Raw genomic sequence first — 14795 nt, forward strand, 5'->3', positions numbered from 1 at the left:
ATGGTAATTGTGAGATAAAAGAAAAACTATTTTTCCTAAATTTGGGAGTTGCCTCATTCGGAAGGTATTCATGGAAAAAGCTATTGAGTAAAAGAGTTTTACTAAGCGATACATTGATAGAGACTAAACGATCGTGTAGAGTTGACTATACGATAGTCATTCAGTTGATTGTTGCTACACGATCGAGTAGCAAAGTCTATGCGATAGGTTTCATTTACTAAACGATCGAGCACATCGTCTATGAGATAAACCAGCTTCTTATCTTCCACTTGCTCGATCGTAGACCTCCAGTCTCTTCCTCAAGCCAAGATCATATAGAGCCCACAACTCTTAGATTCTCAGTTCCTAAAGTTTGAATGGATGGCAGAGCGTAGGTGGCAAGCAGTTATATGCACATCGAGAATTCCAAGGTAACACTTGTGGTATTGTCTTTACCCAGTTTGTGAATCGAGTTGGACTCGATTAGATTCGAGGAGCATCTGGAAGATTGTAGTTTTTGTGTTGTTGTTGTTTCTGTTCGTTGCGTTCGAGTATTGCTGGTTTTGGACACATTGGACTTCGATCAAGGGATTCTTGAAGAATGGTTCTTCAAAGGTACATATACTTTATCCCTTGGTTCTATTATAACATGCTGTAATTTTTGTATATGCATCACCTGTTAGTTTCCGTTTAAAGACCGTAATTGTTTGTGTTCAATCAAATTGGAATTTGGAACGATTCACTTCGGTTGCTTATGGAAATCCTCGTGTTAGATTTTCTTCATGTAGTTAGCTGAAAATCATCCTTGAAATTAACTTCACAAAAGGAAATAGGATATGTACCGCCCCAACTGAGTAAAGGATGGTGGAGAGAGTGTTTTTGTAGTGGGAGAATTAGGAAAAGAGTTGATTTCAAAATACAGTAGCTAAGTTAATTTAAGTGAAAATCACATTGGCACTGCGACATTGGTACCCTCGAATCATAGCGTCTTGCTATAATGTTGGTGAGTTTTGTGGTGCTTCATGCACGCGAGCACATCAACTATTGGTTTTTGCATCGACCACAACACCTTGGAGCACAACAGTCTCCATGTTTGCGTGTCCACTAGCCTAGGCGCTGCGCGAAGCCCAACTTCAAGGGCATTTTTGTCATTTTTGCCAATCTAATGCTTTAAGCCTTCGATTTAGTACAGATTAACCCGGTTTTTTCCCTGTGGGTCCGTTTTGCCTAATTTGCATCTGAAACCTGTAAAATCATGAAATAAATAGGTAAAACTTAGAAAAAAATCTCAAATTAAGTGGAGCCCCAATTGAGTAAAGGATGGTGGAGATAGTGTTTTTGTAGAGGGAAAATTGGGAAATGAGTTGATTTTAAAATGCTAGCGGCTAGGTTAATTTAAGTGAAAATCACATTGGCGCTGCAACATTGGTACCATCAAATTGTAGCATTTTGCTATAATGCTGGTGAGTATTGTGGTGCATCATGAAATAAATATGTAAAACTTAGGAAAAATCAATTAAGTGGAGCGAGATAGCACATTTCAGGTGCTACAGTGATCAAATTTTAATATCTGTTTGTCCTTGAACTGATTAAATGAGTGAAAGATCATCAAAATCTTCAAAACTAATATGCAATCATTGAAATATCATACTTAACATTTTGATACCTCAAAAGTAAGTTTGTATTTGCAGAGCTGGACTCCATTTGTCTTTCAGCATATTAAGGCATATTTTTCGATCTAAACTATAGAACTTTACACCATCAATAACCAAACTAGAACAGAGAAAACTGCCAAAAAAGAAAAATGCAAATAGACATGCACGTTATCAACATTCAGATGATTAATTTTTTAAAAATCGAACTTGCACCACAGAAAATAATCATACCAAAATAAAAAATGCCGACTGTAAATGATAATACCGAAAATGTGCTATCTCGCTTCCCTGTATTCAAGGTTGTTACTCGACTTATATGTTTATTTAATGATTTTAAAGGTATCGAACATCTGGGAGGTAGAATCAAAGTTACAATAACGATGGTAACCGAACTACCAGCCTATGGTAAATTGTCATAATGTGACTTCATCAGTCGTAAATACTCACTCATTTTTAGATTACATTTTCGAGTCTGTTGGAAAATTTTCTAGAGATAGTCCTCTTCAGCCCTTGACTACATTCCAAACAGTTCTTGAATGCCTCCCCACAGTTCTTGTGCATTTTCAAAGCCCATTAGTTGCACCGCAAACTCTGGTGTCATGGAATTATATAACAACCCCAAAATAAGCTGTTCGACAGTTATCGAGGCCTCATATTGGGGATTAAGACTTCGTTCTTCAGATGGGCTGACATTTTCATCTAAGATGATTTAAGAGTTGGAGGCACCGTTAGGAGTTGCAATAGTTGGTGTCGAGTTATCACCAGATGAGAAAAGAAACATGGGAGGACATGGTTCTTTACCGGTGAGATGGCCTTCGAGTCTACAGCTTCGAAGGATAGGTAGGGTAAAATTTTTCTACAGTAGATAATTGCTTCTATCCAACTTCATTGAAGTAATTTGATTGAGAAGCTGGTTGAGCGGCGGACTATTGAATTTCACTGGTTCACCAATGGATGAGTTTACTGTGGAGGTAGCGTTTTCCATGAGAGCTCTAATACCAAGTTGAAGTTTCAGGTAGAATGAAATTTCAAGGGAAGATTTTCTTTATTTCTTGCATACCATCTTTTTGTACATGATTTTTTTTAATTTGGGCTCAGAAGAAAATAAATGAAGAATGGAAAAGAATCAATTATACAGATGTCACAAAGGGAGAGGAAAAGGAATAATTTGTTTTAACAAAAAACCGATTGGGAATCTGGCCAAATTGGTTTGTCGTGACACTTCCATCCTTTGTGGCACATATTGTTAAGTAGATAATAAGCTGGTGGACGTTGACTCTTTGACCAGTTCCACCGTGGACTTCTCCCTAATAAAGATATCCTTTAGATGATCGAAGAGTTGGACATCAACCAACTCCGTTGAAGATGTTTTTTTAACATGAAGCATTCATCTGCTCGTAATGTAATAGAAAGAGCTTTTGATCTTCTAAAACGTCCGTGATCCATACTCAGAGGAAAGTCTTATTATCCAGCGAAAACTCAATGTCTAATTATATCAACTTGTTGTCTTATTCATAATCTTATAACAAGAGAAATGACTACTGATCCATTAGAAGAGGACATGAATGTCACTTTTATAAATCATATGGACACCGAATATGAGTTAATAGATTTTGTAGAAAGCTCAAGTGAATGGACAAATTGGAGGAATAGTTTGGCTAGAGAAATGTTTAATGAATGGAGATCTAGTAGACGTTCTTAGTTTTTTTTTTTTTTTTTTCCTGTTATTTATAATTTGTATGTTTTAATTAAATATAATGTATTGGATCATTTATTTATCTTTTTATTGTTTTTTTTTTGTATGTCTACTTATGATAAATTATATAATAGATTAGACATGGATGAGAGAGAACATTCCAAGGGAACTACTAGAGCAAAACGAACATGGAGCGAACAAGAAGATGCTCGTTTAGTTGTTGGGTTGGTGGAACTAACTAAATCAAGTAAATGGCATGCCGATAATGGCACCGTCAAGCCTGGTTACTTGCAACATCTTCATAAATGGATGGAAGAAGAAAATCCCAATTGTTGTTTGAAGGCTCGACCACATATTGAATCAGAGGTAAAATTATTGAAAAGATAATACCTTGCAATAGCTGAAATGTTAGGACCGAATTGCTCTGGATTTGAATGGAATGCCATTCATAAATGCATAAAAGTTGAGAAGCATACTTTTGACGATCAGGTTAAGGTACATGTCAATTGATTGTCACTATTGGTGCTTTTCAAACGATAATTATTTCAAATATGTATGTTATTTTCTTTTGCAATTATTCTTGTGTGTTGTAGAGTCATCCAACAGCCAAAGGCCTTCGCAATAAGGTTTTTCCATACTTTGAAGATCTACAACTCGTATTTGGAATAGATCGAGCTAATAGGGTTGAAGCTGCAAGTTTTGAAGATATAGTTGAGACAATGAATGGAGAAACTCAAGCAGATTCATTTCCTGTAGTTGATTGTAATATCCTCAACCATATGAAAATAATAACAATTTTGAGGGTGCAATATCTTGTAGTGAAACATAATAAACTATACCTTCAAATGGCTCTGGAGAAATGAGAAGAAAAGAAAAAGACGTAAGGCATTAGTTGAAACAAGAAGTGACACCGTTAAAAATCTATGTATCCTGAAGCAACTACCCATATTGCCAAGCTTGCTTCATGGTGCTGAAAGAAGACAAAGGTTGTGTGATGATATAATGTCAATTAATGGCTTATCGACGTTGGAGCGTGTTCGAGCCTCGAGCATTATAGTGAAGGATCAACATTTGATTGATTATATCTTCACTATTCGAGATTTTACATTTAAATATGAGTTCTTATGGGATGTGTTGAGAAGTGATGCAAATACTTAAGTTATGGAAGGGACGTCTGATGATCTATGACTGTCTTACGTATGTTGTTTAATTAATAGCTTCACAAATATGAGTGTACTTATCTAATTACTCTGATTTTGTTAGTCTTTTTTTAGGAAATTGTGAACATTGTACAGTTCAGTGATTTTGTATAGTTGTTAGCGTGTCCACTAGCACTCCCGTCCAGAGCAAAGATAAGGTGAAAAAGCGCCGCCAAAGCAGCATGAGCAGGCTTCTATCGACCGATGCAACAAACATAAACATAATGACAGTAGTGCATAGGTGTGTTCGTGCTTGGTGCTTTATATCTATGTAAAAATTTCCTCATTTTGTTCAATATCAAAGGAAAGAAAACAGTGGTGGTGGATTGATCTTTCTTATATAATGTTTTTTTTTTTTAATGTTAACAGGGAGTAAATGAACGAATTGCATGGTTGGGTTTTGAATAATAATAATAGAGCATCATGCATAAGCAATATCCATGTACATCTTAATTATTAAGCTTTGACTTGGATGACTTTAATGAGGAAAATATAAGCTTTGACATGCAAATTCCTTAGAACATACAATCGGAAGAATTGTACAAAGACCTCAAATTGGATATTTTGTGTATTCCATTAAGATGCTAAATTCTAAGCATTTAATACAACTACCCTCATGGACCAGTTCAAGTACTCTCATAACTTTTCTCACATGAATCTAACATTACTTTCAAAGTTTCATCATCCTATTTTTCAACCATGTTCCTATTGACATCTAATTTTGACTTGACCTTTTATTTAATATTTGATTTTGACTTGACGTATCTTTTTTCTAGTTGGATGATGCATATCAAAATAATCTATCTTTATGCATCTCATTATCATTACAAAAGATAGAATACTATATTTTTTAAAGTAGATAAAATAAATTTGTTTTATGACAAATTATGATTGGATACTGAGATATTTTAGAAAAATAATGAAAGATAAGACATTCTCAAAAAAAAAAATAGGAAAGAAATCATTTATTCATTCTATTGATAGATGTACCAAAAGAGAGAGTTGGGATTCTCATATTGCATATATTGCTAGTAACATTTAAAAGAAAAAACATTCATAAACTTCATCTTGGCTATTTACATTTACCCAAATCATCATTAGTGTGGTTTGGAGAACCAAATGGTTAGTGGAAAATCCTCCCAAACTTTGTCAAACATGCATGCAATGCAAGCTTTTCCTTCTGCATTTTCTCCTTCTTTTAGGGCTTTTGTTTTCTTCTATTTGATGCGTCTCAAAGCCAAATATGCCAATAACCTATAACCCACAAACATAAATAACAAAGCTCCAATGCTCAATGCAGGGCTTATCTGCCCTGCCACATCTTCTTCCACAAATTTGCAGCTTGCTTTGTCGGTTCCGTGTCGTGAGCAACCGAGCAACGACCATATCTTGTCTCCGGTGCCGTATTGCACGTTGATGAAGAGCCTATAACTGTAATATGTGGTTGAGATGTATTTGATCCAAGCCATGCAGGTTGGTACTTTGTGTACGTAAAATCCTCCCGTTAAGACAAATGCCAACATTGTCACAGTTACTATGGTGGAAGCTTGTTTTGCGTCCATGATCATTGCGCCTAAAGCGAGGCCGAGACCTTGCGATACAAGCACGTAGCCAAGAAGGACCAACAATGTCAAGAGAAAGGCACTAAGCTCCGGTTTTAGCTCAGCCATCCAATATGCCACCGTGAGGAAGATTGTTGGAAGGATGAGCTCCATGGGAAGGTCTCCGATGACTCGAGCCATGAAATAAGACGATAGCGTATACATACCAGAAGCTCGTTCCTTAAGGAAGATTGCTCGCTCTTGGGGGAATGCAAAGACTGCGTTAAACGAAGGGAAAACGCCCCAAAAAATGGAAATGAAGAAGAGAAGGCCAAGGCGATCTTGAATATCTCGAAAATCTGAGTGCCACCACATCAATCCAGCGAGCATCGCTGCGGTGATAACTTGGAACACTCTTAGAGCATTGAAGGTTTCGTGTTTTCGTTCTTTGAGATTTCTCTGGAGCAAGATACTCAATTGGTTGCACCACGACACAACACTAGCTTTGCAAGTATTGGTTGACGATTTCCTTTCACGTGTCATTGTTTCGAGCAACATTGATGTTTCCATGCAAGCTGCCTTTACTCTTGGAGCCAAAAGAGTGTTGTAAGAAGTAATTAGGGTTTGCTTCATGTTGGGTTTCTCCATTTCACTTGTATTGTCAATTTGGTAAACACCTGCATGCATGCACACAATAACAAAAGAACAAAATTATTCAAATTCTTCCAAATTTCACATAAAACTAGTTTTTCATGACACTATTCCTAAACAGCTACTAAACATTCTTAACCATTGAAAGTTGCAGTGACAATATATTCTTTCTTATCCTTTCTAACAATGCTTTTGCTTAAACTAAAAATACTTTTCAGATCAATTAGTAACAAATAAAAACCAAACATGAGAATTTTCTAAACTATCATATGATTGGATAAAACCCCATTCAACAGTAACACCAACATATATACATATAAAGGGTATAATTAACAATACACATGTCCCAATATTAATAATAATAATAAAAATAAAAGAACTAATTAGGTAAGTGCGGTTGGATAAGGGAATGTTTGAATTGGTGGCGTATATAATTCAAAATAAAAAGCGACGCAACAAACACTAAAAAAACCCTAAAGCAAAAGACAGACCCTTGAAATGCATGCACGTGTAGATTATTCTAAAAGTGGATGTTTCCCATTATAAATAAACTATTTTAATAATTTTTTCCCCATTAATAGAAGTGAAATTACAAAAATGCACCTTCTTAGAAAAAAAAAAGTATCATTATTAAATTTAAAAAAAAAACATTTAAAACAAGGAACAGCCATAACTCTTTGAAAAAAAAACAAGGGGAAAAAAAAGGTGTGCATTGTTGGTGGTAAAGGCAAGAGTTCCACTAGTGCTTGGTGCCTACCACCAAGCATTTTGGGCGGCCAAATCTCTCTCCACTTCTTTCACGGCTAACACTCCAAAATGTTATCATTATGCCCTAGCATTATATGCCCAATGGGACTGCAAAATCTCTACCCTACACGTGGCTGGCCTAATCTAGGCCTTATTTTGAGAAGGCGGGCGCTAAGAGAGAGATATTCTATATGGTCGTTTTACAATTAAGATTTCTCGATTCTTTTTGAGATGATGTTGTATCTATCGGTTAAGAAAGGCTAGGTCGACCACACGTCTGTATATTAGGTTTTGTGATTTTTTAAAGAGAAGTTAAGGAGAGATAAAGATTGGGAGAAAGACTAGTTGATGTGAGAGATCGATGAATTAGAAATTATTCGGTGTGTGGTTGTGTACTTAGAGATTATTGGATGCTATTTTGGAACTTATCTTATGAAAAGCTTAAATAGAGTGACAAAGAGGAATTCTTCTAATATTTAGTGTCATTCTTCTAATATTGTTGTCATCATTTTTTTTAGAGTATGATTTTAAGGATCATAGAAGAGTAAAGATAAGATCACAAATAAAAGTGAAAGATTAAATATGAAAAATAGAAAGGAGACTATTCTCAAATCTTTTGATTAAAGTGTCCCCTCCAAATTTCAACCTAAGGAGAAGTAGGGACTACACCATTATTTATTTATTTATTTAAATAATGATATCAATTGTTCAATTATTTGAGAAAGAAGAAAGGGAAAGGAAGAATAAAGATTTAACAAGAAAAGAAAAAAAAAAAAGTTATATTATGGTATTTGCTTCATTATGAATGAAAAGATTTGAAATGGGGCTCACTAAGCTTCTTCTTGTGAGGCTAAGAGAAGTTGGTTGAATCATCTTTTCCAACAGCTTGCCATTTACATTATTATTATTACTATAAATGTTTTTATATTATTTTATCACCTTTTTGTCTTACATAGCCTAGCTTAGGCTGCCCTTGCCCCTTCAAAACACCCCCATCAAAATGTTATTTGATAATCAATATCACCATAGTTTTAAGTTTTAACCCTCTTAATTATTTCACAACTAATTTAATTACAACCCCATCTTAAATTTCTAATTAAAATTTTGGGCTAGAAAAGTTTTTCTAATCAACATAACTCACTCAAATGATAAGACATGTAATGAATGGTAAAAGATGTAAATTTCAATATTTAAAAGAAAAAAAAAACTACATTAAACCCATCATTATTTTTTTAAAGAGAAAATTAACTTTAATTACTAATTAACTAAGAGGATGGTGCATCATCCACTTCAAATTGCCAAGTCAAAACCTCCCCCACCCCACTATATATTGATATCCTTACACTTTACAATCATGGTGTTCTTAAATTTGATGATACCTTGAAACTCAAAAAGCATATTATATAATTATATATATGTCTCCAACAAATTAATATTTTACCCTAAAGTTTTATGTATCCTTTCTCACACCTATGACTCCTAAAAACACTAAGAAAGGGAGGAAAAAAGAAGACTCAAGTGATCAAAGAAACATCTCTCTTTCTATGGCTTTTAGACATATGGGGTAGACCACAAAATAAAAGAATTTTGAGATATTGATTTTTATAAAGCCCTTTTAAAAGGCAAAACAAATTTTTTTAAAAAAAAAATCCAAAACCCTTCAAAGACCAGAAGTTGAGTAGCTTTGTTTTTCAAAAGTAGAGGTTTTTGTTTAATGGGAAAAAGAAAAAAAGCTGAGGAAAGTGATTTGATTTATGTTAAAGAATTCCTTTTATTTATTTATTTTGTTTAACTATACATGTTTGTATAAAAAAGGAAAAGAGTTTTTTTTTAATATATAAAAAAATACTTATATTATAGGGTTATTTTTAAATATAGAAAAATATACTAAAATATTTATAAAATATGGCAAAATTTTAGAATTATCAATGATAAACGCTGATAGACACTGGCGTCTATTATTGATAATTCGAAAATTTTACTATATCTTATAAATATTTTCAAGAGTTTTACCATTTGAAATAATTTTTCTATATTATATCTTATTAAAAAATTAATAATACTTATATTATAGGACTATTTTCAAATATAGAGAAATGAACAAAAAAAAATTATAAATATAACAAAATATCACTTATCTATTAATGTAGATATTGATAGACATTAATAGACATTTATTATCTATCATTGATAGATAGATTAGGTACTATTTGAAAATATTTTCAACGGTTTTTTCAATTAAAACAAATTTTCTATATTATATCTTATTTATTAATATTATATCATTTAAAAAAAAAAAAGGAAAAGAGTTTTGGGAAGACCATAGGTATGTTGCATTTTTCAACCAGTTACTTTGGAATTAAGGTATCTAATTTAGGACCCATTTAAAACAAAACACAAATCATTAATCTCTTCAAAATCTCTCTCTCTTAAATTTTTTTCCAACTCACTTGGAGAAAAATATTTCCACTATGGGTTGAAAAGTGACTTATATTTAGTCATGCTTATTTAAAATAATATATATATATTGCACAAATCCAATTTATTTACATATGAAATTGTAATATTAACTCTCAAACAAATTACATAATTTTCAAATTTAATGAATGATGTTTTTTTTAAATAAGATATAATATTAATTCTTTTTTTTTTTTTTGAAAAAAAAGGACATTTGTAGACTCCCTGTTTGACAGCTAGCAATTTAAATAGGTGGGTCAGTCCCCTATTTTATGGTCATTTCAGGCTCCTGATATTTATGAGATAAGAGATAACATCTATTTAATGTTCTTTCTCAACTTGTTTTTTAATTTAATTTTTTTAAAATAAAAAACATAAAAATTAAGAAGTCAAAACAAATCTCTTCAATTTTTGTCAATATTTTCATCAAATCTAGTGATAGGGATAATCATATTTATTAACTTGGCCTTGAAACTTACTATTCTTTTCCCCCACTTCAATTAAAGATTTTTCTTAAAACTTCGGAAAAAAAAAAAAAAACCATTCCGATCCGATCATTTAAGGATACATAGTTTGACTAGTTTAGACCAATATTATTTAAATCTCTTCAAATAATATTTTAGACCTTGTTCGATAACATTTTATTTTTTATTTTTGTTTTGATGATTAAATCTATATACATTCCTTCTTCTTCCAAATTTCTTATTTTGTTATTTATTTTTCATCAATTATTTAGAAAACCAAGTCAAATTTTGTGAATTAAAAAAAAAAACTTTCAAAATATTGTTTTAATTTTTGAAATTTGACTAAGAACTTACTTAAGAAAGATGCAAATCATGGTAAGAAATGTGGATGAAATAAACTTAATTTTCAAAAACAAAAACAAAAAAAATTAAATAATCATCAAACAGAGTCTTAATTATTCACTATAAGACTTTTGACTCACTTTTTGAGATAATTATCTTAAATGGTAAAACTGTTAAAAATATTTTTAAAAATAGCAAAATGTCACTATCTATCAAATAGTGATCGAAGTCTATCACGATCTATCAACGATAGATAGTGATATTTTGTTGTATTTATAAATAAATTGACCAAGATCCATTTTCCCTTATTTTTTAAATAAATTATAGTAAAGAATAGTAAAAAGATAGATTTTTGTTGAAGGTAGTTGTGAAAGTAACCCTAAAAGCTTCTCATGGATAGTGGATGCTTGCCATAAAGGCAAAAAAAAAAAATTACTCACAACACATGGACACAATATCCACTCATTTTACTCATCAAGAAGGAAAAAAGTTTTTCTTTTTTTTCTTTTTTCTTTTTTTCTAAAAATATAAAACAAAAGTAATAAGAACACACAATCTTCGGTAGAATAGGAATTTTCTGACTCAAAAAATTCAGCACATAAAAAGAGAGAGATTTTGAGGAATATAAATATTACTCCTAAAAAAGTTAATCTCCCACCGCCATTAGTACCACTGGCTACAGTATTTTAAAGTAATAAAACAAATAAGAGAATATTTAAAAACAGAAAAAAAAAATTGGTTAATTAATTAATTAATTAATTTAGTCAAAATCCCGTAAATGCATTTATTACTTCATCACTTCACTTCAACCGAATGTTTCCTATTTTTTTCTTTCTTCCTTTTCTCCGACCATGATGTTTTTTTAAAAAAAAAGAAAAAAGAAAAAAATTGGTTCAATAATTTTTTAAAATTTCACATGAAATTAATAAAAGAAACAAAAATAATCCTTAATCAAAATAACCCATTATTAGAAATACAATTTCAATTTTTTACTACTTAATTAACTTCTTACTATTTAAGTTGAATTAGGATGATTTTTTTTACTATAAAAGATGAAAGAATCAAATCTTTGATTTAATATTAAGTTGAATTATGATAATTTTTTTTTACGATAGAAAATTGAAGAATCAAATCTCTAATTTCTAAATTTAGATTGGTATGATGTCATAGAAAAAAAGTTAATTAAAAGAATAATTAAATTTTACTAAAAGAAGAATAAATAGAATAAACGAAAAAACTACATAAAAAAAACATGAAAATATTAATTAATTCAAAAAATTAAAATAATAGACTGGACTAAATTTAGTACGAAGAATCATTACTCTGATTTGAAAACTTAAATGGATGAATGAAAATGTTCTAACAGTCAAAAAAATAATTATATTTTACTTAAAAAATAATAAAGATTAAAATGTGAAAAAATATCAATTAATTACAAAAGTGGAAATCAATAGATTATGCCACATTAAAAAGAGAAAATACTCATATGTATTTGAAGTACTTTTGCAGCTATTTTTCTAATAGTTCGACGGTCCAATGAATGTTTGTCTATATATATAACAATTTTTTTTTTTTTTTTTTCAAATAGTAAGAAAAAAACTTCAAGGTAAATATTGACATATCCGAGTATTCAATCAAAAATTGACATGATATATATTTTTCTTTGAAAAAGATACTTTTTTAATAAATTCTTCAAATAAGATACTTTATAATAAATTCTTGATGGATATATGTGACTAGATGCAAATTCCAATAAAAATATGTATGTAAATGAACACGGCTTAAATTTATGGAGTACGTACCATTGGCGAGATCGAGGAGAAAATCAGCGGGATTCATAGGAAAAGACGGTGTGAAACCAATAGACTCAAAGTAGCTCATTGCTTCACTTCCTTTCCCATAATACAAACATCTTCCTTCCGACAACAGCAACACCGAGTCAAAGGTTTGGTACACCCGACTCGAAGGTTGGTGAATTGAAGTGACTATGGTCTTGCCCTTGTGAGCCAGGGCAGCCATGGTCGTCACGAGCCGATGCGCCGCGGTCGAGTCGAGCCCCGACGTCGGCTCATCCAAGATTAGTAGGCTTGGGTTTATGAGCATCTCATGTGCTATGCTGACCCTTTTTCGTTCTCCGCCAGAGACGCCACGAATGAAGGCGTTACCGATGATCGTGTCTTGGCATTTCGTTAGCCCGAGCTCGGCGATCACCGACTCGGCGACCGCGATTTTTTCTTGCTTTGAAAGGGTTAGAGGCAGTCGGAGAAGAGAGCAGAATATGAGTGTCTCTCGGACGGTTAAGTGCGGGTAGAGGACGTCGTCCTGTGTCACAAACCCAGTCCGTCGGAGTATGGATTTAGTCAACTTTCGACCGTTGGCCAGTACTGATCCAGCCAGACCATTACCCTGATATCAACATAAAGGATGAATCTGACATTTTCTATTAAATTTTACAAATATTTCTATTAATAAACTTAAACTAAAATTGATTTGACAGTTCTGTGATATCCATATTTAAAACCTTGCCTGCAATCTTCCTGCAAGTGCATTGAGAAGAGTTGACTTGCCACTTCCTGACGGACCAAGAATGGCTAGAATCTCTCCTGGAGACACCATGCCAGTAACCCCTTGTAGAATACTCCGCTCTTGAACGGGCGGTGGCGCCCCATCGGACGAGCCACAACCGAAAATTCGTCCGATGGCATTTCCACTATTCTTATCCGTCATCTTTACTCGATAACTCACGTCTACAAACTACAAAAACACCAAGGAAAAATCCTTAGAGAAAAGGGAAACAAAAAATTATCTATCTTTGTTTATGCCCTACTTTATAAGTTTTAACAATACCTTGAGAGTAAGAGGAAGAGAAGAAGAAGAGACCAAAGAAGGGAGGTCAAGAGAGGATGAATCTTTAGGTTGATGAGTTAGAGTTTGAGTTCCACCAACAAAGGAAGGCATTTTTAGGGAACAAACTAAACTACACCTTTTTTTTCTTGTTCAGTGGATTAATTGAAGTAGAAAACACAAACACTCTCAAAATCTAGAAAGAAAATGGAAGAGGGGGAAGGAACAAAATATGAATGGTTAATTAATTTGATTGATGAAAATGAAAGGAAAGAGAAAGAAAGAGAGAGTATATGGAGAGGAAGAGGAAAAGGAGTAAAGAAGAGAAGGTATTTAATGGAAGAAAGGAAGCATCAAAGTGCATGACACGTCAAAGTAAAAGAGGCACAGGCAGTGGAGTGGCGTGGCACCTCCTCCATAGGCCAAACCCAAAAACATTACCTTTTTTATATATATTTCTTTCATTTAATTTTTATTTAATTTTTTTTTTTTTATGTATATGAGATGTGAGAATCGAATTTCTAAATACAAGATATTATATCAGTTAGAAAATTTTAGTTGTTATAGTTTTGATAAAGTTTTTATAATAGTTCATTTGATTTGAAAAATTATCATAATGTATAGAGACTAGATTCTAATTTAAATATAAATTTTAACTTTTTATGAATTTACAATTTAATCTATTTTATTTTATTTTGTTTCATTTTCAGCTTGAGACCACTGACTCTCTAACATTAATTTCTTTCTCATCATCCACAGTTACAATATTTAAAACAAAACTCCTTTTTTTTTTGTTGGTTGATGTCATTTTTTTTGGTGGTTCTTTCCAACTTTGCCTTTTCTTCTGACAGAGAGACAAGTTTGCCTTTTGCTAGATGGAGGAAGAGAAGCTATTTTTGGGGTTGGGAAGGAGCTGTGTTTAGTTTGCATTGGAATTAGAAGGAGAAGAGAGAGAAGAATGTAGTGAAAATAGATGTAATATACAAATGAGCCTCTTAAAATATGACTGTAGTATTTTTCTATAATAATTAAAATATAGTTAAAAAAGACTGGTAATATTTGATGAGAGTTTTCTTTTTTGCAAAGTTATTAGATTAAATACGTGAGAGGGATAAACCGAGTTTTTTACCGCAAAGTTGATAGTACAAAGTATTACGTCAATTAAGTTGAGAGAGATAAAGATAAATAAAATCTTCTATTGGTCATTTTTACCTAAAACT

The 14795-nt window shown here is 32.3% G+C and overlaps 1 protein-coding gene across 1 annotated transcript; it reads right to left on the reverse strand.

Annotated features, from left to right (window-relative positions):
• Positions 1-5479: 5479 nt before the first annotated feature.
• Positions 5480-13981, reverse strand: LOC150033837 (ABC transporter G family member 25-like). Its single transcript, XM_090316966.1, has 4 exons — positions 13579-13981; positions 13258-13485; positions 12534-13137; positions 5480-6747 (listed from the first exon to the last, which is right to left on the reverse strand). The coding sequence occupies exons 1-4, from the start codon at positions 13687-13689 to the stop codon at positions 5747-5749; spliced, it is 1944 nt and encodes a 647-aa protein (XP_090173092.1). The 5' UTR covers positions 13690-13981; the 3' UTR covers positions 5480-5746.
• Between the last annotated feature and the right edge of the window lie 814 nt (positions 13982-14795).

Source organism: Benincasa hispida, chromosome 9, assembly GCF_027475165.1.
Source record: "Benincasa hispida cultivar pf3 chromosome 9, pf3_genome.v1.1, whole genome shotgun sequence".
In the NCBI taxonomy this organism is placed as follows: Eukaryota; Viridiplantae; Streptophyta; class Magnoliopsida; order Cucurbitales; family Cucurbitaceae; genus Benincasa; species Benincasa hispida.